The sequence below is a fragment of the Narcine bancroftii genome, chromosome 6, assembly GCF_036971445.1.
Source record: "Narcine bancroftii isolate sNarBan1 chromosome 6, sNarBan1.hap1, whole genome shotgun sequence".
NCBI lineage: Eukaryota > Metazoa > Chordata > Chondrichthyes > Torpediniformes > Narcinidae > Narcine > Narcine bancroftii.
Window position 1 is genome coordinate 188,747,137 of NC_091474.1, and position 27,483 is coordinate 188,774,619.

A 27,483-nucleotide genomic window follows, 5' to 3' on the forward strand; every position below is an offset into this window, starting at 1 on the left:
CTTTTCCCACATCAATCCTTAAGACATGCATTTAACTCTATAATATTCTGGACCTTGTGGCAATTTGCACATGGCTCAGGTAGAAATCCAGGGATTGCCACCTTTTTGGATCTGCTTTTTAATTTGGTCCCCAGCTCTTCAAACTCCCTTTTTCCTAATTCTACCTATGTCATTGGTACCCTTATGGACCACGACAACTCGATCTTTCTCCTCCCACTGCAAATTTGCCTGCAGGTCAGATAAGATGTCCTGAACCCAGGCACAAGGCAGGCAACTCAGCCTTCAGGATGCTCTATCTCTGCAACAGAGAACTTTGTCTATTTCCCTGTAATAATACAGATTCTATCACCAATGTGTATATGTATAGATTGTAGTGTAGGATGATTGTGATTGGCTGAGAGCATAGCCACGCCTACTGGCAGGTCTTAAAGGGTTGCTCCTAGCCAGACCAGATCATTCTGGACTGGTCGACTTACATCTGATACGCTCCAGTCTTCTAATTAATAAAAGCCTTGGTTTAGATCAACAAGCCTTTGATTCTTTCGACGTGCTCTACATCCCCTAACTATATTATTCGTGATTACCACTCTTTTCTCTCCTGTCTTGAGTGACTTCCTGAACCACAGTGCCATAGTTAGGTTGCTCATCCTTCCTGCATCCCCCACTCTTATTCACACAATCTTGTGAGACAAGATCAAGGGCTGAAGCTCCTCCCGCACTATCTCTTGGATCCCACTACCTACCTTGCTTGCAGTCACTTACTCTTGTCCTTGACCACAGGCTGAATTTGAGGCACCTATCCTTATGGGCATGACTGCTTCCTGAAATAAAATATTGAGGTACCTCTTCCCTCTCCCTGATGTTGATGCACCATCAATAATTTCAAAGACTAGAAGTTGTAGGGAAACTGATAGGCTTTTATTCACAGCAGAATTGATGTCCGTCCATGCTTGTTGACTGTCCTGGACTGAGCAGGGGCCTGAGGCACAATCTCCTTTATTCAGGGGTCAGTAGGAGGACCCTACACAGTCATCAAGGGGTGTATCCTAGAACATCCAAACATGTATGCAGCATATCCATATATACAGTGGTTTACCACAGATATGTCATAGTGTTTGATGCTCAGATTACGTCACTAATTTTGAGACCGAGTTCTTCAAGCAACCAACAATTGCTGCAGATGTAGTCATCAGGAACCACAATGAGATTCAACAACTCCCACAGCATGCAGCCACAACACATCAACTGATCCTGCATGCCTAATTTATTTGATTACCTCTAATTTAGTGACTTTTAGATAAACACTGCAAAAGCCTTACCTACTCTTCACCCGTGCCTTCTCGCCAAAGCCTCAAAGTTCCACTCCTACACTGTGCCACTCACACACTGGTCACTCTACACTGGTTGCTCAGCTTGAGCTTCCCTTCATTTTATTTTTTACTGCCCCTTATCTACAGCTCTCACTCCAACCAATCACTGCTCTGTTTAATGTTTAAACTGCCTTCCAACCAACACAATGGTCCCAACACTTATAAGTTGCCGCGATGTACCATCAATAATTCAAAAAAGGCTGAGTAGTGAAAAAACATCAGACTTTTAATAGCTAAAGAACAGAGCACTATCGAACAACCATCCACCTTCTTTACCGATCAATGCAAAAGTAAAAGGATGGCATACAAGGGGCTATGGGTAGGATCGGTCTCGGGAGGTGTGCCCAGTCAGTGTCACAGTGTAATAGTGGTTTATCACAGGCCGAGACCTCACTTTGCTTCTTTTTTAACTCTGAATTTGCAAAGAAATTACTTTGATGCATGGAATATACCTGCACCAGAGCTAAATGTTTTCACTATTCAGTCTTGCTGAAGGGTTCTGACCTGAAACTTTAGCCATTCTTATTTTCTCACTGATGCTGCTTTACCTGCTGAATTCCTCTAGCAGGTTGTTTTTTGCTCCAAATCCCAGGATCTGCAGTCTCTCTTTTTATTCATCTAAATTGAGCTATTGTAGAAAATTAGATGCTGATTAAGAGAGGTATTTCTAATTTTAGGGGCGTTCAATCCAAATACTTTATTTCTCAAATTATAATTCAATCCTTCTACTTACATAAAATTAACATTAGGTTCACAAAATTACATACATACAATATAGCACAGAAAGAGGGCCTTTGATGCACTGACCATTAATCACATTGTTACTCCTTTTTTAGAAACAGGTGATAGTGAGAAAATTGGACCAGCATCACTTTCCAGCATCTATGTTGTGTATTATAACCATGAGACCATAAGATGTAGGTGCAGAATTAGACCATTCAGCCCATTGAGTCTGCTTTGCATTTTGACCATAACTAATTTATTTTTCTTCTCAGCCCCGTTTTTTTTTACTTCTCCCATAACCTTCGATGTCTCAACTAAATAAAAACCTATCAACTTCTGCTTTAAATATACCCAATGACTTGGCCTCTCCTGCTGTCTGTGGGCAGATTCCACAGATTCACCACCCCCGGTTAAGGATGTTCATCCCATCTCTGTTTTAAAGGGACATTCTCTTCTTCTGAAGCTCTGCCCTTTGATCCTAGCCACGCTCACTGCTGGAAGTATCTTCTCCACATAACTATGTCCAGGCCTTTCAGTATTTGAACTTTCAACTCAGGTTTCAATGAGATACCATCTCATCATTCTAAATTAAACCCAGTACCAGGCCAGAGTCCTCAAACACTCCTCATATATCAACCCTACGATTATTCTCAAACCTCCTCTCAGTACATCCCTCCTTGGATATCAGGCCTAAAACTGCTTCCAACACTCCAAATGCGGTCTGACCATTGCCCGGTGAAGCCTCCACATTATATTCTTGCTTTATATTCTACTCAATTTAATTTTTAAGTTCTAATCTTCTCAAAGTGAATACTTACATTGAATTTGTCTTCCTTTCTACCGAGTATACCTTTAGGGAATCCTGCACTAGGACTCCCAAGTCACTTTGGACTTCTGCATTCTGTCCCCATTTAGAAAATAGTCTTCATCTTTATTCATTCTACTAAAGTGCATGACCAAACACTTCCCAAAGCTTATTTCATCCGCCACTTATTTGCCCATTCTCCCAACCGATCCAAGTCCCCCTGAAGACTCCCTCCTTCCTCAACACACCCAGACCCTCTACCTATCTTTGTATCATCTTCAAATTTGACCACAAATCCATCGATTTTTGTCATGCAGATCATAAACATGTAACATGAAAAGTTGTGGAACACCACCAGTCACCGGCAGCTGACCAGAAATTACCCCCTTTATTTCCACTCATTGCCTTATGCTAGTCAGCCAATCTATCCATTACTTTTCCTGTAATACCATGGGCTCCCATTTGTGTAGCAGCCTCGTGTGTGCCACCTTGACAAAGGCCTTCTGAAAATCTAAGTAAACAACTTCTACAGACTCCTTTGTCTATCCTGCTTGTCAAATAATTCCAATGGACTTCTCAGGCAAGATCTCCCCTGAAGGAAACCATGCTGACTTTGGCCTGTTTTATCATGTACTTTTAAGTACCCCAAACCTCATTCTTAATAATGGACTCTTTAAAATTTTACCAACCACAAAGTCATAACAAATTCAGACCGGAAATAATGACTAACCATTTCTACCCATGGATGCTGTCTGACCTGCTGAGGTCCTCCAACATCTCGTTATCTACTGAAGTTAGCCTAACTCTGCTAATTTCCTGTCTTTTGCCTCTCTCCCTTCTAAAAGAGTGGAATGATATTTGCTATTTTCCAGTCTTCTAGAACCATTCCTGACTCTTTTGATTCTTGAGAAAATCTACAATCTCTTTAGCTACCTCTTTTAGAACCTTGGGCTGTAGTTCATCCAGTTCAGATGATTTATCCACCTTCAGACCTTTCACCTTCTCATTAGAAATAGTGATTACACTTTCTTCTGTCCCCTGACACTCATACCGCTGTTATCTTCCAAGGTGAAGACTGATGCCAAATACTTATTCACTTCATCTGCTATTTCTTTGTTCCCCACTTCACCAGTATCATTTTCCAGTGGTCCGATATCTACTCTTGACTCTATCTTAATCTTTATATATCTGAGAAAACTTTTGTTATCTTCTTCTGCAGTTTGGCTATTTTACCTTCATATTTCATCTTTTCTCCCTTTTTGCATTTTTAGTTGCCACCTGTTGGTTTTTAAAAGCTTCCCAGTTCTCTGGCTTCTCACTAATTTTTGGCAAAACTGTATGCCCTCTCTTTTGCTTTTATACTCTTTGACTCCCTTGTCAGGCATGGTTCCCTCATCCTCCCTTTAGAATACTGCTCATCTTTGTGATGAAACGATCCTGCACTTTCTGAATTACATCCAGAAACTCTTGTCATTGCTTAGCTACCAACAAACACATACCTTGGAGGTACACTGCTAGATAAAGATTTTCAGTCAGAAACATGACTCTCTGCCACTATCCTCTGTCTCCCATCACCGGGCCAATTTTAATCTTCTGATCTGGCCTACCATGTGAGGCTTGTCAAAAGTCTTACCAAAGTCCCTGTATACTATGTCTTCCATGCAGTTTTGTGTTGGGAATGTATCAGGTTTGGAGGGTTCATGAGCGACGAGTCTGGACACAAGTGCCACGTGGGAAACAAAGAGGAGAAGACTTCAAATGATAGTTAATCACTATTACTACTTAATAGCTATACAGACCTTCACATCGGACTAAGTTTGACTCTGATACCAGTGGCTGCCTATCTTCTGCAAGGTAGATGACAAAAACTATAACAGTATAAGTAGACACATCAGGTGCAAGAGTCCTTGATAGCAGTGGCTGTTTACCCTCCCATACTCTCCCACATGTGTAAACTCTAACAAAACGGGTACTTAAATGCACATACCCGGGTTCCCTGTACCAACAAAGTGAGGGGGGAGGGGGTGGTGAAGGGAGGGCAACTCATTGCTATGTACTGCCAAACAATAGTATGGTTCCACACCTTACCAATCACTCCTCCAGTGATGTCCACAGTTATGCGACCTGGTGTAGAGCAGCATTCATAGTCCAGGAACAAGGAGCAGAGAGAGAGAGAGAAGTGTCCCACATGTTGGAGTTTCTACTGATCTGAGTTGGGCATCTGACCAATGATGACACTGAGTCAATTAATGAGCCAATGGTAAGGTGTGCACTAATGGGAGGCCGGGGTCCAATCAGATTGACACGTGGTGTGACCTCTGACCAGGTTTCAGACAGGGAGGCTACATGATTCTCTGCAATCTACATATAACAATTTGTGAGATAGCATTTCTCTGCTGACTCCCCATTTCAGACTCTCCCTTTCCAAGTGAACATGAATTCTGTCTTGGTGAATTTGTTTTCCAATAATTTCCTGACCACAGATGTAAAACTCACCAGACTGTAATTTCTTGGCTTATCGCTACAGCCCTTTCCAAATAAGGAATATTGTTGACACACCTTCGGACTTCTGGTATCACTCAAGGCCAATGAATGTTCAAAACTCTCCATCACAGCCCCCGCAATTTCTTGCCTTGCTTCCATTAGCATCCATGAATGGATCCTTCAGGCGTTGTGGATTTGTTCAATTCAATCAGTGCCAATATCTTTAACACTCTTTCCAATACAAATATGTTTCAGAATATCAGTGTGCTTTTCTTCAAACTCTTCAACCTCCACATCTCCCTTCCTGGTGAATATCTATGAATATTGAAATAGTGAGATAAAGGGGTTTGAGCAGTTAGGTAAGGAATAGGAGCGGTTGGATAAGGGGTTTGAGCAGTTAGGTAAGGGGTCTGAGTTTTTCTCCTCTACTATTTTCTTTTTTCCTCTTTTTTTTATATTAGTTTTTTTTCCAGGAAAAGGCATATACTAGTTAGAATATGAATTATGGATATGATTTACAATGTATATGTTATTGATATACAGAATATCTTGTTTAGTTTATGTAACTGTCCATACCATCTTATTTAATTGTACCCTTTTGGTTTGTATGTTCTTTAGTAAAAACAATAAAAATATTTTTAAAAAAATATATATTGAAATAGTGACGCTCCTAACTCTCTAGAAGCATTCTGCATCTTAGGTCTGCGTCAAGATTCCCGTTCCATGCTGCAGAGCATCATGAAGGAACATTCTCTCACTAGCTAAATTACTTGAGAATCCTGAGATGCGAATGAGTAAGGGCTGAAGGAATTGGAGGAAGAGGGATGGAGGAACCATCTTAAATCTATCTAAGTCCAATCTCCGTACCTAAAAAAACCCAACTACAAATCCACCTTATTCACCATTCTATGCCTCACTCACTCTCTGTCAGTGATCAATCAAATATTCATCAGGCCACAAACTACAGTCTTAACAACATTTATAAACTCTATCTTGCCATATTTCACACAATAGTCAAGCAATGGCCCATATGCATTCCATTGTGCTATATTCTGTGTGCCTCTGTCAAAAGTTTGAAATTATCAACCAAAGGAATTAGCAAATTAATTGTTGTGGATTAGCCTTGTTAACCTTGTGTATCTTTTTAGTTAAAACAGCTGAAGCTGTAAACATGCCTTATGGAAGACCGAGAGTATTACAGAAGAACAGCATGTATTGTGTCTTGACTCAAAATTTTTACACGACTGGGTACAGCACTGATATTTTAATGCCTCTATGGAGTGCATATACTGTTGACAAATCGGTAAGTTTGTTGCTATCAATAACTTCACACTTCACTAATTAGGAACACCACATTCAGTGCAAGAAGTTGCGACGATATAAGTAAACTAAATGTGAAAAGGTGCTTCACAGAGAGGATGTAATGGTTGGAATAGGCAGTAAAATTGGATTTTTGAAGTCAATACATGTAGAAAGGCATGTAAAGAACAAAGAAATCTCATTTATCATAACAATTAAAGAGAACGGGGAGAATATATTGGGTTCCAAAGCATGTTGATTGCAAATCAGGATGAATTTATAGATGTAACTGACTGGAAATCTTTGCTCTTCACATTAGGAGGCTTTCAATATACTTTGTAGTAGAAAGGGCTTGGATTAATTAGTATCAGCCAATATACAGAAAGTAACATTCTATTGGTAACAAGGATTTTTGATATTATTACTTGAGAGATGATTATTGGTCACGACATTGGGAGAATTCCCCTTTCTTCTTCAATATTGTTACAAAAGCTCTCAACAGCAGAACGAGTGGGCACAGCCTCATTTTTACACTTCATAAAATCACAGCTTTTCTTGACTTTAGTGGATCATTAAGGTCTTCCTGCAGAATGTGATAATCTCCTAAAAAAGGACTTGAATCCACAACTAAATAAATCTTTTTTTCCATTTTAAATATATTGAAATTATATTAAAAGATAATGTGGTTGATATTTGTTTTCTTGGCATTTAACAAAAAAAACTCCACGTCTATACAAATGGCACAACATACAATTTAATTTAAAATTAGTCTTCTAATGCACAAGCTTCTCATCTCCAATTCAAGCTCTTTAAGATGTAGAAATAGATTTTGTACTAAATGGCGATACTCACCTTATGAGAATTTAGTAGGTTGTTGGAAGCAGGTATCTTTTTCAGTTTTAATTTGATGCCTTTTGCAGTCAATCACTGGCATCCAACAAAAACAAGTCTAGCAGTCTCACTCACGCACATGATGCAAAAAATAAAAATGTAACATTGTGGCGGTGTGAGCAGTGTAAGAAGCACAGCCACCATGCTGAGGGTCGTTAATGACTGTTTTATTTGAATTTGGCACATGCCCCTTTAAGGGCAGTGTTGGTTCAGTCACCACGACCGTGATGACATCACAATTGCTGCCCGGGGTGCGCCCCACGCAGGAAGTCTGAGTGAGGAAGAAACCCCCAACGGCGCCATCTTACCAGGGGTGCCCCGCCACGTGGCATTACAAGTGGGGCCGGTTCACCCTGAGTGAGTGCGCCACCACACAAGACCCCCCAGAACTGGCTACGCATCTTGCCGCTTGGGCGGGCGTCCCCGTCGCTTGCGCCTGGCTGTCTGCACTGGCTGCGACAAGTCCAGATGGGCTGCCTTCAGGCGGTCCACCGTGAAAAGTTTCTCCCTCCCCCCAACGTCCATTGTGAAGGTTCTGCCGGACCGGTGTAGGACCTTGTACAGACCCTCGTATGGGTGCTGTAGCGGTGCCACCTGTGGTCCTCTCCGAAAGAACACGAATTGGGCAGAATCTAGTTCCTTGGGGAGATGGGATGGCTGAGTGCCATGGTGTGCTGGGGGTGGTGGGGCCAGGGAGGCCAGTCTCTTGCAGATGTCTGCCAGCAGGTTCTCGTCCCCAGGTGCAGTGTCAGGTTCCAGGCCGAAGAACCCGCCGGGCAGGAACAGTGGTGCGTCATATACCATTTCCGCCGCTGAGGTTTGCAGGTCCTCCTTGGGTGCTGCCCTGATCCTGAGGAGGACCCAGGGTAGTTCGTCTGCCCAGTCCGGGCCGGTGAGTCTGGCCATGAGCGAGGACTTAAGGTGCTGGTGGAACCTCTCCACCAAACAGTTGGACTGCGGATGGTAGGCCGTGGTGTCGTGGAACTTGACCCCCCCGCCCCCAGGAGTTTCGCCATTTGGGTCCACAAAGCAGATGTGAACTGGGCACACCTGTCGCTGGTGATATGCGCTGGGACCCCGAACGGGTCGATTCACTGGCTGACCAGGGTCCTGGCGCATGTCTCCGCAGAGGCTTTCTTGATGGGGACAGCCTCGGGCCATCTCGTAGCTCGGTCCACCACCGTGAGTAGGTAATGCACCTCCCTGGACACCAGCAAGGGGCCAACAACATCTACATGGAGGTGCTGAAACCTGCATGCTGCCGAGTCGAAGTCCTGGATGGGAGCCTGAGTGTGCCGGTGGACCTTGGAGGTCTGGCACCTGGTGCAGTTCCTGGCCAGCTCCGCCACCTCTTTCTTAAGCCCGTGCCACATGAACTGCTCCGTGACCATCCGCCCGGTCTTCTTTACCACGGGGTGAGCAAGGTCATGTACCAGACTGAAGACTCTCGCTCTCCAGTGTGGTGGGACTACCGGATGCGGCGTAGCTGTTGAAACGTCATAGAGCAGCGTGTCCGGGCTGTTGGGTTCTTGGACGTCCTTGAGTTCGAGGTCTGAGATGGCGGTCCGCAGGGTTTGTGTCTCTGCATCAGTTCGCTGGGCCTGGGCTAGTTGTGCATAGTCCAACCCAGGAGCGAGAGTGTGTCCACCACCACATTGTCCTTGCCTTCCCTGTGCCGGATGTCGGTAGTGAACCCCGACACGTACAAAAGGTGGTGCTGTTGTTTGGCAGTCCACGGGTCATTGGCCATCGCCAGTGCCTGGGTGAGGGGCTTGTGGTCCGTGAAGACTGTGAAAGGCCTGCCCTCCGGGAAGTAATGAAAATGGAGGATGGCCAAGTAAAGCGCCAGGAGCTTCCGGTCGAAGGCGCTGTATTTGAGCTCTGGCGGTCGCAGCTGCTTGCTGAAAAATGCCAGCGGGTGCCATTATCCATCAAGCCATTGTTCAGGACTCCCCCGAATGCTGTAGCTGAGGTGTTCACGGAGAATGCCATGTGCTCCTCCGGCCATGAGTGCACTAGCAGCATCGTGCTGGCAAGGGCCTCCTTCGTCGCCACGAACGCCTTGTCCACCTCTTCCGGCCAGGATAAGGTTTTTTCTTTGGTGGCCATCAGTGTGAACAATGGGTTCGTGGTACGGGCGGCCCCGGGGATGAAACAATGGTAAAAGTTCACCACCCCCACGAACTCCTGCATGCCTTTAAGGGTGGACGGTTTGGGGAAACGTTGGATGGCCGCCACCTTCTCCAGCAACAGGGCAGCCCCAGCTGCTGAAATGGTATGCCCCAGGAACTGGAGGGACTCCTTGACAAGCTGGCATTTGGCCACATTGACAGTAAGGCCGAAATCTGCCAGCCAGGCAAACAGGGTGCGGAGGTGGGCTTTGTGCTCCTCGCGGTTGTGACTGGCAATCAGTATATCATCCAGGTAGTCCAAGTCCTCTCCCACCACATCCATGAGGCGCTGGAACATCCGGGCCGCATTCTTTAAGCCAAACAGCATGTGGAGGAACTCAAAGAGGCCGTCTTACCCACATCGTATGGGTGCACCGGGATCTGATGATATCCCCGCACAAGGTCCACTTTGGAGAAAACCCGTGCGCCGTGGAGGTTGGAAGAGAAGTCCTGTATGTGGGGAACCGGGTACCAGCCCCCAGATGATTTTTGGACCATGTAGCGTGGCGATGCCCAGGCACTGTCTGAGTGTCAGACGATTCCCAGCTCCTGTAGTCTGGAAAACTCTTCCTCCGCCTGCTGGAGCTTTTTGGGTGGCAGCTGTCTGGGCTTTGCATGCAGCGGGGGGATGTGGTGGAAGACCCCGTGCTGGGGCAGGGCAGCGTCGAAGCGTGGCTCAAAGATGGCGGGGAACTTGTGGAGGATGTCAGAGAACTCATCCCTGGTGGTTGCTATGGTTGTGATTTTCGGCTTGCAGGCGTCTGTCATGTCCAATTGTACAGAGTGGAACATGCGAGCATTGACCAGCCTCTTGCCCTTCATGTTGACTAGTAGACCATGAGCCCTCAGGAAGTCAGCCCCTAACAGTGCAGTACCCAGTGAGGCTAGCACGAACCTCCAGTGGAATTTTTCCTTGCTGATCAGGATCTGTGCCCTGTGGATGCTGTAGGTATTGATGGTGGAGCCGTTGGCTGCCCGCAAGGTTGGACTGCGAGATCGGTTCTAAGTCTCTAAGGCTGTGGGGGTTAGGACCCTGTATCCACCAGGAAGCTGCGGCCAGTGGATTTGTCCGTAACATGAAGGAGGCTGTTCATGAGCCATCACAGCCATCAACAGTAGCTGGCCTGGTCATTTCCTTGAAACCCACAAGGTTGTCGGCACTTACGGGCTTGCAGTCCCCAGTGCTGATGGTAGAAACACCAGGTCGACTGGCTCTTCTCTGGCTTGGTCTTGGGGGCGGCTTGCAGTCGGCTGATTCCCAGTCGTGCCACCTGATTGAGGGCTGCCTTGGTCTCCCTCTTCATTTGCCAGAGGGCATCTGCCTGGGCCGCAGCTTTGCGTGGGTCTGAGAAATCCTCACCAGTGAGGAGCAGCTGGATGTCCTCCGGCATCTGCTTGAGGAAAATTTGGCGGAAGAGAAAAAGGGCTTGTGGTCTTCCTCCAGGGCCAGAATTTCATCCATCAGCGCCGAGGGACTGCAGTCTCTGAGCCCTTCCAGGTGCAGGAGCCTGGAAACCTGTTGCTGGGGGGTGAGTCCAAATGTCCCCAGCAGCAGGTCTTTGAGGGCAGTGTACTTGTCCACAGCCAGGGGGTGGTGGATGAGGTCATCCACCCTTGCTGCCGTGTCTTGGTCCAGCGCATTCACGATGTGGTAAAACATCATGGCGTCTGTGGGGATGTTTCGAAGCTGGAACTATGCTTCCGCTTGCCTGAACCATGTCCTCGGGTGGTGAGTCCAGAAGAGGGGGGAAGCTTGATCGAGATGGCGTTAACCTCTGTCCAATCCATGGTTCAGAGTCCAGAAAAAAGTCTGGGTTCATCGGGGTCACCAATGTGGCAGGTGAGCAGTGTAAGAAGCTCCTTGAGACCCGCTGAGGGTCATTAATGACTGTTTTATTTTAATTTGGCGGGTGCATCTTTAAGTTGGTTCAGTCACCACGTGCATGATGACGTCACAATCGCTGCCATGGATGCATGCCATGCGGGAGGTTTGAGTGAGGAAGAAACCCCCAACAGTGCCATCTTCCCAGGGCTGCCCTGCCACATGGCATTACAAGCAGAGCTGGTTCGCCCTGAGCGATTGCGCTGCCACAACATTTTCATTCTTGTATAGAAAGCAAATTAAATCTGGGAAATCTGCACAGAATTAAGAAAGGTAGTTTACTATGAGAAAAAAAGAACGTTAAAAAAAAATTAAATATTCTTGTGGAAGAATGAGACTCCTTAATTGTAAGTTCAGTTATCAGAGCCTGCAATGCTGTTAATAAAGACTTGATTATCCTGGCAGGGTAATTATTGTTGTTTTATTTTGGACTGAGAATAAATTGTTGATGTTCATAACAATAGCATTTCCTGTTGAGACAACAGGGACATGTTTATCTCTGCATTTGAAAGTACACACTGCGAAGCCAGATGTTCCCAATTTTGCATGATAACAATGCTTAAGTAACTCTCATTGCCTTGTTATTGAAGGAATCACTGCTACTTCTGAGCCATGAGGAAATTCAGAATAGGCCGGATGATACGGAAATAGAAAAAGATAAGTGGAAGGAGAAAGAAACTAAAGGGTGAATGAAAATGAGCTTTGATTTCACTGATGTAAACCCAAAGCAAATGGAAAACAAAGCAGGAGGAATGGAATAGCCCAGAGAGTAAATAAAGAAATGATCAGGAATGAGATTGATGTTCTGATTATGAGGAAAAAAAGTGACAGAGACAGAAGAAAGTGAAATGAAAAAAAAAGTGAGGTGTCAACAACCAGAAATAACTAAGAAGCCCAAGTAAACCTCATTGGAATGTTGGTGCATGGGCGAGATGTGGGAAGTGGATGTGGTTTGGTGACTAATAATGCTGTGTTTGTGCTATAGTAGTGAAAACCTTCTAACATTAAACAATCCTAACAGGAACAAAAACCACTGGGGGGAAAAAAGAATTTCCCCACATCCTTAGTGAAATTCCAATATTAAAATGGTCCAGCAATATTGAGGCATAACATTGTACTGCAGATTTTTTTTCATCGGTTGATTAGTAGTTTAGATCTCTGAACTTCAACAAGAAACATTATGGGCTAGTGGAGGCTGGCTTCATGCTACTAAGAACACACTCTATCCTTGGTGAAGAGAAGATGCATGAGGGTGATAAAGGCCACAGGGAAGTGCCTGGGGTTATTTTAACCTGTCAGTAAGAACTCCATCTTCTCAGGCAGGCTGTTTGAATGACTCACTTCCACTCCAGTTTTGTGGTTCTGAGTCGGTTGACGTTCAATGTGGGGCCCACAGACTCTATGGTAGGAGGACAACAGGTACTTGATGGAGCAAGCAGAGTGGATAATTTTGCAGGTGGTTTGCTACTAACATTTTTGCTGAGCTTCTGTTACATGGACCTGAGGTTCTCAATCCACCCTGAATGCTCTTCTATTTTGACAAGTCATTCACACCAGTAATTTGCACAAGTTAGTGAGGATGCCACACTTTATAAAGGAATTTTGAGAACATCTGTGAATTATTTCCTATCTCTCTTGGCCAAGCTCTTGCTGTTATAGAACTTGAAATACAGTCATTGTCTGAGGAGTTTGGTGTCACAACTGACCTTGGCTGTCCATCAGAACTCAGTGAATGTTACTAGGAAGAGGACACAGTGCAAGGGATGTTGTTTGGGAGGGACATTGACATTAATCTGCTCACATTTCCAGGGGATTTGTAGGAGAATGCAGAGACCACATTGGCCACATCTCCCTCATGTGTTAAAATGCCTGCTGTTGATAGTCCTTGAGTCAAAAACATAAAAATGGCAGGGATCCCTGCTGCCTTATAGTCCGTGAACCTTTTGCTGAGTATGAGATATTAATTGTTAAACATTTTTTTTCAGATGGGCAAAAGTTGTGTTGGCACATTGAGATGTAGGCAAATTTCATTATCAATGTTTACCCTCATTTAGATATGGAAAGCTGTCCATGCTTACTGAGATTTTAGTGACAGAAGCATCCTCCAGCTGCTATCTACACATTCAATCCCTTTAATCACCCCCCCCCCCTTCTCTGTCTGTCTATTGCTTACTGGCCCCTGTCTCACCCTTCCCTCTATCATCTTTATATTGGCTATCTTCCCTCTTCACTCAGTGCAATGCAGGGTCTCATCCAAAACATAACAATTCATTTCCATGTTGTGTTCCTCGAGCACTTTTGTTTACTGGGATTTTGTTCTGGACCCTTTACTATTGAAGTGCAATGTTGTATAGGAGGGGAGATGCTTCATTTTGCACGTCAAGTGTAAAGCCCATTCGCTTGCATGTTTCAGCGATCAACTCTATGATGGGTTGGAACTCGTTCTCCAACTGTACACATCCACACATGCCATCGGTCTACTACAGAAGCTGAAGTGACTTGATTTTAGAATGGAGGTGTGACAAGCTAAACAGTTTCCCATTTGCCTTTTAGATTGGTACCATTCAGCAACAGACTTATGGAAATGAGATGTGGTATTGCACAAGAAAGAAAGATGTTTTGTGGTAATGATGCAACCTTGTGACAACAGTTTGCATTGAAAAGTGGGTCAGTTGTGAGCCTGTTGGTTAGGGTCATGGCTTACATGCTATAATTTAGAACATATGAGAAGGAAACCAATATTTCTGAACAGCCACATGTAAGAAGGATTCTCTAACAAGGCTGATAGAATGAAAGGATTTTATGAGGTCTTACTTAGCTATGTCTAAGAACTCTAGCTGCTCTCTGCATAATTATTTTTTATTTGCCACTCAGTAAAGATGATGTCACTGTCCTTCTAGATCAGACCTGGGCAATGTATGGCCTCCGGGCCACATCCGCCCCTTTGGCTGTCCCTGACCGGCCCGCGTAGGTTAATCGGAAATTAGAAAATAAAACTTAGATAAGTTTACCCCATGCATGGATTAAAACTTCATTGCTTTTATTTTGAAGGTGTCTTTTTTTGCGCAAGTTATGTACGCACGTAGGCTATGCACATTTACATATGTAGTAGCCACCCTCAACATTCATTGGAGCGACTTCATCCCTAACATTGAAGTATTCGAGATGGCAGAGGCCGACAGCATCGAATCCACGCTGCTGAAGATCCAACTACACTGGGTAGGTCACGTCTCCAGAATGGAGGACCATCGCCTTCCCAAGATCGTGTTATATGGCGAGCTCTCCACTGGCCACCGTGACAGAGGTGCACCAAAGAAGAGGTACAAGGACTGCCTAAAGAAATCTCTTGGTGCCTGCCACATTGACCACCGCCAGTGGGCTGATATCGCCTCAAACCATGCATCTTGGCGCCTTACAGTTCAGCAGGCAGCAACCTCCTTTGAAGAAGACTGCAGAGCCCACCTCACTGTCAAAAGACAAAGGAGGAAAAACCCAACACCCAACCCCAACCAACCAATTTTCCCTTGCAACCGCTGCAACCGTGTCTGCCTGTCCCACATCGGACTTGTCAGCCACAAACGAGCCTGCAGCTGACGTGGACATTACCCCTCCATAAATCTTCGTCCGCGAAGCCAAGCCAAAGAAGCCTACATATATAAATCTGTAAGTGCACACACCTTTACCTTTACTCAGTTTACAAGTTTACAAGTGTTAGCCCACAAAAATGTCCACTCATGCTAAAAAAAAAGAAAGATTGATGCAGAATGCAGAATTTTTAACAAAATATGGACAACTAAGTATTTATTTACTGAAGTCAGAGGTAAAGCCGTGTGTTTAGTTTGTGGAGAGCAGATTGCCGTGTTTAAAGACTACAATTTGAACCGCCATTACAAGACTAAAATGTGGATAAATACAAAAAACTGACTGATGCCAAACAGGCATGGACATCTGAAGCTAAGTTGCAGAAGCAACAAGGCTTTTTTTTTAACCAAGCTTCATACATCCAGGGATGCAGCAGCCAAGACCAGCTTTGTGATATCCTACAAAATTTCTAACAACAGTACGTCATTCTCTGAGGGGGAGTTCATCAAAGAGTGAACTCTGCATTGCTAATATGCCCCAAGAAAAAAAAAGCATTTGAGAACGTGCCTCTCTCCAGAAGAAACGTGACGAGAAGATTCGAGGTCATTGCAGGAAATCTGGAGCTTCAGCTGCAAAATAAAGTGGACAATATTGATTTTTTTTCTCCTTGGCTTTGGACAAGACCTGTGATGTCTGCGACACAGCCCAGTTACTCATCTTTGTCCGTGGGATAACAAAGGACTTTAAGATTATGGAGGAGCTGGCGGCAATGAAAGGGACGACGACGGGGAGTGATTTGTTCACTGAGGTAAATGCATGCCTGGACAAGCTGGGGCTGAAATGGGACAGACTGGCAGGTGTTACAACGGATGGATGTCCAAATCTAACGGAGAAAAATGTTGGACTTTTGAAAAGGATGCAAGATAAAGTGACTGAAATCAACCCAGAACTGAAATTGGTATTCTTACATTGTATCCTACATCAGAATGTGTTGTGTAAGTCTGTGCTAAAACTTAACCATATTATTGATGTTGTAACTAAAATAATTAACTTCATCAGGGCATGAGCATTAAATCACAGATAGTTTGTTGCACTCATAGAGGAGCATGAGTTTGAACATGGTGACATAAGCTGTAAGATGGCTCAACCCGGGCAAAGTAGTGAAAAGAGTTTGGGACCTGAAAGCAGAGATTCAAGAGTTTTGTGAGAAGAAAGGCAAAGACATACCAGAGCTCTCAGATGGGAACTGGATGGCAGTTCTTGGATTTGCTGTCGATGTGACTGCACTGATGAATGAACTAAATACCAAACTGCAACATAGGGGCCTTTTTGTTCATGAAATGTACAGCCTGGTGAAGGCTTTCATGAGAAAGTTGCGGTTTCTTTCAAGCCAACTGGAGAGCAACACTCTCTCTCACATGCAAACCCTGAAAGAAGTCATACCATCAGCTGTTCACCTCCGCAGGTACTCATCCATGTTAGCAGCACTGCATGGTGAGTTTTCAAGACGATATGAAGACTTCCAAACAGTTGAGGGTGAAATGCACATGATTTCCTCTCCCTTTACCTGCACCCAATGACGTTCAGCTGGAACTCGTGGACCTGCAATGTGATGTGATACTGGCAGAGCACTTTAAGTCAGTGTCACTGCTGGACTTTTACTCTTCTCTCAAGGAGAATAACTTTCCACACATGAGGAGGCATGCTTAGAAGATGTTGGTTCTCTTTGGATCTACCTACATATGTGAACAAACATTCTCAGTGATGAAGTTTAACAAATCCAGGTATAGATCTTCTCTCACTGATGATCATCTGTCAGCTGTCCTTTGCATATCCACCTCAGACTTTCAGCCAGACTTCGATGCACTTGTTCAAGCCCAACAGAGACTAGATTTCTCTCAATGAACAAGAAAAAAGAACTGAAAAACAGCAAATGAGGTGGTTGGACTACAAGCAAAATGGTAATAACAATTTGTATAAAGCTGATTTAATGCCGGTCTTTCAAAAATGGTATATTTCTGAACATGCACAGTTTTACAACTGTTTTGGGTAATTTTGATTAAATAAATGATATTTTTCCTAAGCTTATTTTCCATTGCTTAATCATCACATTTACTCTCACCAGTCGCATCTTGTCAAAACTATGCAATTTATTGATTTTATAAAGAGATAGAATTAATATTAAGCATAAGCCACAGACGATATCCCTGGATCAAATTGAAAGAAGATTGATGTCTCCGGGGATCCGACCGATCAAAGACGGCACTGCCATCAGTCAGGACACCCGTGGAAGCATGGCCGGGGGGTGGAAGCATGGCCGGCCCATCACAATATTTTCTGTTTCTCATGTGGCCCCTTGCCCACCCTTGTTCTAGATGGACAGAACCCATCCAGATTTTGGGAGCACGCCCTAGGCACAGGATGGAGGGGGTTGAGGAATGCCCTGGCCATGACTTGGGCAAAGGGCAGGGAGAACATTCTGTACCTGAACCAAATGTATCTCCATTTGTGAAGATAGTCATGATGGGAGATGAGGTTGTGAATTTGTGTCTGAAGTTTCTGCCTCCTAAGTTGTGGAACTTTAACAAGAAAACCATCTCCTCTCAAAGGCTTGATAGCCTCTTTGACTTTTTGCTCTGCAGGGATCGGGGATAGCTGGTTATGGAGTCAAGAATGCTCGTGATCAACAAAGGAATTCTTCAAAACTTCTCCTTCCAGCAGCTGTTCACTACCTGTCTATCCTCAATATGTTCTCCCCTTTCTTGTCTGTCATCAAGATAGGTCCTTCGGTTTGTGGCTAGATTGCCTTGATTTCACTGAATATTCTTTATATATCATGGCTGTCAGTGACTTGCCGGACATGCCACCCACCATAGATGATGAGATTTCTGTTTGACATTAACTTTCAGATGGCTATAGAGTGTGTGAGGTATGGTGGAGACTCTAAGGAAGAAACTTTGTTTTTGTGGTTATTTCATTCCTGGATCTGATGGCCATTCTCAATCATCCAGTCTTGGTGTTTTCTGGTAGAGAAATCAAGTGTCTCTTCATTTCCCCTAAATTTGATGGCAAACTGGGAAGTCCAGACTGTGGTCACTATGAAGGATCAGTTGGTGTGGAGACTTCAGCTTGTCAGTAAAGCCCTGTCTAAGAAATCTCATAGTGAGGTCCTTGAATTACTTGCAGCAATATTTCTGTTGCCTTGATTGTTTTGGGGCCAGGTCAATTAAGGAATTTGTAGATTAGACAGCGATCAATAGGTTGCTTTGGGAAATGATTTCATATTTAATTGTCCCATTGAAAATTTAAAAAAAAATTATATTTGACACTTACTTCCATCTTATGGTGATGTGAAAGTTATGGTAAGCTATTGGAAGCCTTTGAATCTAATGTAGTCAAACAACTTGCTGAATTTCATAGACCTTCCTGGATTGCCAGTTTGTTTGAAATACCACTTTTGAGAGGATCAGGTAATTAAAAAAAAAAAATCACTTTGTGGACAAAGTCAACAGGCTATAGAATTAATTTACAAGGAAATTATCTTAACAAGATGACAAAAAGTCTTTGGGGCAGAAACTGAACCTTGTTTGATTCATTTAATGGTATCTCACAGAGCCATGAGTGAGGGGGTAATAGAGGGGAAAACATCTTATATCTTGGGTCAAGGAATTTTTCAGGCATTTTTACTCAGTACCTACAACTGTAGTTTGTTGCCTTCTGTGCCCAGGATACTAATGTACTGTCAAAATAGCATCTACAAAAACAAGACAGAATTTTAAAAATAATTTATTTTTACAATAAAATCCTTGTCTGTGGATCTTGAATAATTAGGATCACTTATCCCTTTAAACACTCCCATCTTCCCTGCTCACCTTCTGTTCCCACCACTTTCCATCCTAATTATTCCCTGAATCTATTAGACTGATGTTGGTGAGGTAAATGACCTTGCAGCAGCTGTGTAGCAGGCCAAGCAAGCACGCAGCACGGTGTCGCAAACCGTCGCTGGCATGGCTCTGCGGGCCGCGGAACAACTAAGCAAACAGGTGAATACTCACCTAACAGAGCGATATTGCGTGCTGGAGAACTGCGCATGATCCTGCTGAGTATCCTGCCAGAAGGCACAGGACACTCACAAGGATCAATTTAAACCTGCCGAACCCGTAGATAGGAAACACTCCAGTAGCAATGTCCCGCCTTGTCCCGTGGAGCCCAGGACATGCAGAGTATAAAAGATTGTAAAACCTGAATAAAGTCAGTCTTGAGTTGACTAATCTGGCATGTGTGTTTGTATTACTTTAGTAGCTCTACCATAGTCGCCACTACAACCTCATGTTTTTCTAAGTGTCTGTGGAGATCAGCAGTTCATTCAAATTCTTAATATTCCCACAGGCATGCCAGTTGGAGCATTTAATTTTGATTTAAATGGCTCAAATTAATTTCCACTCCTTTCCCAGCAAAACAGCCAGCTTGTTAGGAATGGATGTGCAAAATAATTAGATTATAACAAAATTACTCCAAGTTCTGACTCTAAACTGGTTGAGAGTAACTGTTCTGTTTTTGAAAATTGTATTTAATGAATACATGATATTTTAATGTAAATAATTACTGTAACTGTTTTGATGATCTCATATTGATATTTGCATTTTTGGCCGGTGGGTATCCAATTGTTTTAAAATTTAAATTAATTTTTTAATTTAAATTTTGACATTCAGCATGGTAACAGGCCATTTCAGCCCATGAGTCTGTGCCGCCCAACTTACACCTAATTAACCTACACCCCCGGTATGTTTAGAATAGTGGGAGGAAACCAGAGACCTTGAGGAAAGCCCATGTAGACATGGGGAGAACGTACCAACTCCTTACAGACAGCGCAGAATTCCCAATCAGTGTTGCAATAAAGGCATTGCACTAACCACCTCGCCAACCATGCTAAATCAAGCTCAGTCAAAAAAATGTCTTTTAGATTCAGATTTCTTGTCAGAATGACTACATACAACCCTGAGATTATTTTTCCAGTGGGCTAGATAGAGCAAAAAAAAATCTGTACACAATGTGCACATGTAAACAAATAAAGAAACGTAAACTAACTGTACCATAGAATGAAAATAAATAAATAAACGTCACAAATAAGAGCCCTGAAATGAGCCTCTAATTGAGTTTGTTGTCGAGGAGTCTGATGGTGGAGGGGTAGCAGCTGTTTATGGGCTTGGTGGTGCGAGTCTTGTGGCACCTCTGCTCTTTCCCGATGGTAGATGCAAGAACAGTGTGTGCGCTGGATGGTGTGGATCCTTGATTGCTGCTGCTCTCTAATGGCATCATTTTCCGATGTTGTTCTGGGATGTGTCCACTACCTTTTGCACCACTGTGTACCCCATGTCCCATGATGATCCTCTCCTGACCGTATCCAAGAATGACGTGTGGGCTGTTTTCTGGAGAGTGAATCTGATGAAAGCATCTGGTCTGGATGAAGTTCCCAGCCAAATATTAAAACTCTGTACTGACCAATTTACCAACATCTCACTCCTGCAGGGCTTGTTTCAAATAGGTGTTAATGACGAGGCATCAAGGCATATATAAAATCCTCTTAATATATGTAACCTTTTATTGTATTTCAACAGCAGGGTGATTCTCCTTTACCTTCAGTCATTATCAACTGTCTACGTCCTGATCCTCGAATCTTTGCAAACAATAGCCAGCACTGTTCAAATTATGTCACATCAAAAATCACCTACGATTATCTTTATCCTCCCAGTAAGTAATTTTAATGCACTTGGAATTTGGTGAAGGGCACTGAATGGATCTTACTTAAACTTTTTTAGTGACAAGTTGCAGCACCATGCCACAACATTCAAAACTGATCATCTCTTCAAGTATAATTAATAACCTAGAAAACCCTTCCACCAGAGGAGTTCCACTCGAATATCTATTGGAGTTTAAATTTGTATGACAGGGCTTTAATTTGAATAGGTTAGTGATGTGGAACTGTGATTGAATGTTGTGATCTACAGAATTGTTGGCAAATTGCATTTACTAAATATCGGGTCATCAAAGATGACTCAGTATATAAAAGTAAAAGATAAAAATTTCTTGTTTATTTTATTAAGTGATGACATTGTTTAACAGATTTAATGTATCTTATAGATTGAACTTTGAATAAATGGGAAGGGGGAAGAGGGAGGGAGGGAAGGGAGGGGGGAAAAGGGGAGAAAATGACACGATATATTCAAGAGAAAAATGTCTATGTATTTTGGTCAATATGGTTTATTCTGTAAAAAATAAAAATTTAAAAAAAAGCAACAAAAAAAAAGATGGATAGGTGTATGTTGTTCAAATCATGTGAAACAATGTTGTTTTATTTTGCAATATGCATTTGTTTGAAGGGGGCATTTAGTGAAAAGATTCAGTTTCTCATTAATTCAAACCAGAATATTATTTTAATTTAATAATCTGTGATGGTATTTTTGCAGAACTGAAAACAGAAACTCAGCAATACGATGCTTTAATTATCAGCAATGTTGTGCCGATGTATCAGGCTTTCAAAAGTAAGCATAATTAATGTAAAATTATTTTCTGGGTAACTATGACTCCCGGACTCCAATTTGTCTTTTTACAAAGTCACAAAATTAATTTATTAACAAAATGTTTTTCAACAGAGGTCTCTGAAATGTTGGTGAAATATTTCCATGCTATTTAGTAATCTGCAATTCAACACCATTTAAGATGCAATTTTTTTCTGTCTTGATGTTTATGGTTGAGACTAGGGTTAGACCTAATGCAGTATTTAGAACCATAGAACTCTACAGCACAGAATACAGATCATTCAGCCCCTCTGGTCGGTGCCAACCATCGTTCCACTAGTCCCATTGACCTACTCCCATTTCATAACTCTCCTGACCTCTCCCATCCATGTATTTATCCAATTTATTCTTAAAACTCAAGATCGAGCCCACAATAACCACATCAGATGGCAGCTCATTCCACATTCCCACACCCTCTGAGTGAAAAAACTTTCCCCTAATGTTCCCCCTAAACCTTTCCCCTTTCAACTTAAAACTATGACCTCTCGTATTTATCTCCCCCAATCTACTCATATCCACTCTCTCTATCTCTCATAATCTTGTAAACCTGTCAAATCTCCCCTCATTTTTCTTCGCTCCAAGGAATAAAGTCCTAACCTCTTTAATCTTTCCCTGTAACTCAACTCCTGAAGACCTGGCAACATCCTAGTAAATCTTCTCTGCATTCTTTCAATCTTATTAATACCCTTCCTGTAGTTAGGTAATCAGAATTGCCCACAATATTCCAAATTTGACCTCACCAATGTCTTAAACAACTTCAACATAATATTCCAACTCCTAAACTCAAAGGCTAAGATGCCAAAAGCTTTCTTTACAACCCTGTCCAACTGTGACACCACCTTCAGGGAATGATGTATCTGTATTCCCAGATCTCTTTGCTCCTCAGTACCCTACCATTTACTGTGTATGCCCTACCTTGGTTTGCCCTTCTAAAATCCAACACCTCACACTTGTCTGCATTAAACTCCATCTGCCATATTTGATTTGGCTTTCAATCCATGTGCAGTATTAGCAGATGGGCATTTATTGTAAAAGGAAGATTTTGATTTTTTTTAGACACTGAAATAAGTTCTGGAAGTCATTGATAATTGGAATTTTGTGTATTGATAGCAGAGAGATTAAATACAAGAATGGAGGAACATAAACTAGCATAATGAAGGTAGTGATAAATAAAAATCAACAAGCAGACAAAATAATTACCTAGTGTGGGGATTAAACTGCAAGAAGTGTATTTAGAACAGGTAAAAGAGGATCAGATTGGATAGATCATGAGCGTAGCTATTGATAACAAGGACTGCAACGCACACAAAGAAGATCAATATTTGTATTAAGAGATGTAACTTAAGGACTGATTACCATTATGCTGCTTCTATTGTCTAGCTCAAAGATACTGTTGCATATAATATTGCTCAAAATTATGGACAATAGCACGCTTTTAAAGATTTCAGACACAAAAATTGGTGAAGCACAATCAAGGATCTACAGGATCAAAATACATGGTTCTAAAAGCCAAAGAATAATCTATCAAAAGATATTTCTTACTATGAATGACATTTCTCACAATGAATTCACAACAGGTATAAAATATTCGAGATGAAATTATCAGACTTTCATGAAACTGGTTTGGATGTCATATGATACGAGGAATTCTACATAAAATTTAATACTTTACAATTTTTCCCTTCAATAAATTTCAAAATAGCCAAGTTCAATCTGTCTGATTACTTCATAGGAATATGGCATTATTTTCACGAGGTTATGCTGCTGAAGGAGGCTGCAAAAAAAAATGGCGTTAATGTAATGAGTGGCCCAGTATTTGACTATAATTACGATGGGCACTTTGATACACCTGAACAAATTAAAAAGTAAGATGAAGCATTTATGTTGTGTTTTATTTTGTGTGATGCAAAGAGCAAACTTTGTTTACCATTGACTGAGAACATAATTGTGATATATTGTTGAAGAAAGACAGTTTGTAGAAAAGAATGATGCCTCAGTATAGGAAGTGCTGGTGCATTTCCATTCACAAAAATCTTTCTATAATTCTGAAAGTCACCAGTACCTCCAAACTGCCACAAAGATCATCCTCTGGCAGCAATATTTAAAAAAAACCTGCTGATGTTGAAATCCTGAAATAAAAAGAAAAAAAATATTGGAAATAGTGTGTCAGACCATATGCATAGCAGGAGAAATAGATGTAAAACAACATCTTCTATTGACTAGAACCCACTACCACAGCCACGTCTTTGTTTTTTAGTCTCTACAATTTCTCCCATTCACTCTTTGACCAGATAACTTTGTTTACAGAAATTTCCCCCTAAATATTAATGTTTTGTTTAACATTTTGAATTATTTAAGTGCATTAAACTGTTAATTTTTTATTCAATTCTTAATACTTTAAATGCATGACAGATGTAGAAATATTGAACATCCATTAACAACTGACAAAGCCCATCCTGGCTATGCACGTTATCAGTATTTCTAAAGGTTTCTGTGTGAACTTTCTGAGTAGTGCGCTTCATCGGTCAGTGTATAGACTGTGTGGACCAATGTGTAGATCTGGTTATGGGAAACCAAACAAGTGTGGCCATGGGTTCCATTCAAAAAGCCCAATCCAATAGAATATAACCCTCATTTTGTTTTCTCATTTCCATGCACCTATCCAATTGTCTCTTAAAAGATCCTATTGTGCCTGCTAGCAACACATTTCATTCTCCCACCATTCTCTGGGAGAAATAATGACATTTATATTGATGTACTGTAATGCTGAGATTTTTAAAATAACTTTCCATGTTATTTTCTAGGTACGTAAATAACTCAAACATTCCCATTCCAACTCATTTCTACGTAGTCCTTACCAACTGCAACAACACTGCTCAGACACCACTCTCTTGTGAAGGCCCATTGAGTGCAATGTCGTTCATACTACCCCATCGATCTGATAACAGTGAGAGTTGCCCGGTAAGTAAAGTAGGTGAGCTTTCAGTTCTTCTTCAACGATGCTGTATGCTGTACATACAGCATCGTTGCTGTATGCTGTATGCTGTATAAACCTCTCCAAACATACACTGATTTTTAGCAGAAGGTTCTGACTTTATACCTGTCAACTGTCAAGTTTAACTTGCTTTGTTCTTAGTCGTGCTTTGGGTCTTTAGTGAGAACATCTGTTAAGATTCCTGAGGTAGTCAGAGATATACAGCTGTCAAGATAAAATTGCTGCAAGGATGTGGGTGAATCGAGGAGGCAATTCTGATTTTGCTTCCTGTTCCCTGACTAGATCACATGGAGGGACAACTCAATCATAATCCAAATAACTAGACAATTTATCCCTTAAAATATAGGGTGTCAGTTTCATTAATAATATACTGCTATCTTTCTAAACATCTTCTGAAACAATTATTCATGGCAAGAGCATCTATTCACACAACAATCTCCAAAACACTGTGTCGACTTCATATGTGTCTCACGATTCTTTTTTATTATCATGTATGAATATTATATGAAATTGCATTTAGCCTGCCAGAGAGCAGGCAAAGATTCACCATCAGCAACAACTGCTTGGTGCCTCTTACAGTCAGAAAGAGAACCAAAAGAGAGTCCCTTCAGAGTCACTGAGTGTCTGAGAATTTACCTCCACCGCTCCTTTAACTCTTGCAGCCATGCAGACTTCAGTCCAAACCATTGGTAACCCCCCCAAGCTCCAGATCCAAAGCTCTGAACTTATCAAGAAGTGTTCAGAGCCTGAGGTCCCTCTGGAGCCCCTCCTGCCCTAGGCACTTTTTCACATCCCAGTTCTGATACCTCCAGCAGTCTGCAGCCTGGTGTGACCACAAGTCACCAACTGCCTGCGGCATGTGTGGGTTCCTTGCCCCGAGTCACCAACAGCCTGCTACCTGAGTGTGCTTCAGCCGCAGAGCACCTCTCTGTCCACCACCGTGGTCACCATCCTGCAGGGTGGTCTCCTCTGCTTCTCCTTCTCAAGCAAGATTGTTCTCCACATTTTCTGGTGCACTGCACCAGTCCACTGCTTCCCTGGAGTCTGTAACCCTTCTAGGTGCTGCCATAAGCATCACCATCTCAATTACCACAGAAGCTTCTCTGGTTTGTTTCAATTTCATACAGCATCCCAAAGATCTTCTTACTGGTTGGTTGCTTAATGTACTGGCTGCTACATTCTTATCCATTTATTTAGCCTGTCCACGGTGGTGGATGATTGCCTCTCAGACTGGAGGCCTGTAACTAGTCGTCTGCCTCAGGGATCTGTGCTGGGTCCATTGTCATTTGTTATCTATATCAATGATTTGGATGATGATGTGGTAAATTGGATCAGCAAATTTGTAGATGGCACAAAGATTGGAATTTAGTGGATAGCTAGGATGGCTTTCAAAGCTTACAGAAGGATCTGGACCAGCTAGAAAAATGGCAGCTGGAATTTAATGCAGACAAATATATTGGAAGGACAAATGAAGGGAGCACACACACACACACACACACACACAGAGTAAATGGCAGGGCACAGATGAGTGCAGTAGAGCAGTGGAATCTGGTAATACATAATTCCCTGAAAGTGGCATCACAGGTAGATAGGGTCACAAAGAGAGCCTTTGGCACATTGAGTAAAGGAGTTGGGCTGTCATGGTAAAGTTGTATAAGACATTGATAAAACCAAATTTGGAGCATTGTGCACAGTTTTGGTCACCTAACTTTATTCCTTGGAGCTTAGAAGAATGAGGGGAGATTTGATGGAGGTATACAAAATTATGGTGGTATAGATAGAGTAAATGCAACTAGGCTTTTTCGACTGAAATCAGGTGAGATACAAACTAGTGCAGATGGGTTAAGTGTGAAAAGGAAAAGTTTAAGGAGAACAATAGGGGGAACTTTTTCCACAGGTTTGAGAGAATGTGGAACGAGCTGTCAGCTGAAGTGGTGAATGTGGGCTCAATTTTTCTCAATTTTAAGAAATATTTGTACATGGATGGGAGGGGTATGGGGGGATATGGTCTGGGTGCAGGTCAGTGGGACGAGGCAGAAAAATAGTTTGGCATAGACTAGATGGGCCAATGGGTCTTTTTCTGTGCAGCAAAGCTGTATATCCTTGATGCCTTTTATACAATTAAAGAACAAATGCAGTTGAATTTTACCTAAAAAAAAATGTCAAAGGTCTAGCAAATGCAAATGATAGAGGAAAATAGTAAGTGGTAGGGTTTATTTTAGGATTGATACCAAGATCAGTCATTCACAGACTGTATCGTAGCTGCTTGTTTGTAAACAAACCATTTTAATCCATGAGATTATTTAAGGGAGGCAACTCTGAAGTGTATTTTGAGTTCAAGACAAAGCAATTGAAAAAGGAGAGATTCAGTTGATTGGGCAATCGAGTTCAACAATTGAAGGATAATTGAGGTAATGGAGTCAGCTGGGGTAGTCAAGGCTCCAGTTGTGGGATGTGGGAAATCAGAGACAGCACAGCTGTTCCTGACGACTACACCTGCAAAAGGTGCATCCAATTGCAACTCATGAGCAACTGTGTTAGGGAGCTTGAATTGCCATTGGATGAACTGAGGATTATAAGAGAAGCAGAAGCAGTGATAGAGAGGAGTTACAGGGAGACAGTCATCCCTAGAAGGCAGGAGTCAGGGAATTGGGTGACTGTGAGGAAAGGACGGAGAGTCCCAGTGCAGAATACCCCTGTGGA

The 27,483-nt window shown here is 42.6% G+C and overlaps 1 protein-coding gene across 2 annotated transcripts in view; it reads left to right on the top strand.

The window, feature by feature from the left end:
• The window catches only part of LOC138736878 (ectonucleotide pyrophosphatase/phosphodiesterase family member 3-like), a 120,592-nt gene that overhangs the window by 79,495 nt on the left and 13,614 nt on the right, over window positions 1–27,483 (top strand). The window contains exons 18-22 of one of the 2 annotated variants that reach the window (XM_069887026.1): window positions 6,531–6,685; window positions 20,826–20,958; window positions 21,675–21,749; window positions 23,518–23,650; window positions 24,590–24,746. In XM_069887026.1, coding sequence (XP_069743127.1) covers window positions 6,531–6,685; window positions 20,826–20,958; window positions 21,675–21,749; window positions 23,518–23,650; window positions 24,590–24,746 — 653 coding nt within the window. Of the gene's footprint in view, window positions 1–6,530; window positions 6,686–20,825; window positions 20,959–21,674; window positions 21,750–23,517; window positions 23,651–24,589; window positions 24,747–27,483 lie in introns of those variants that run through there. The other variant, XM_069887027.1, reaches the window with a different exon arrangement.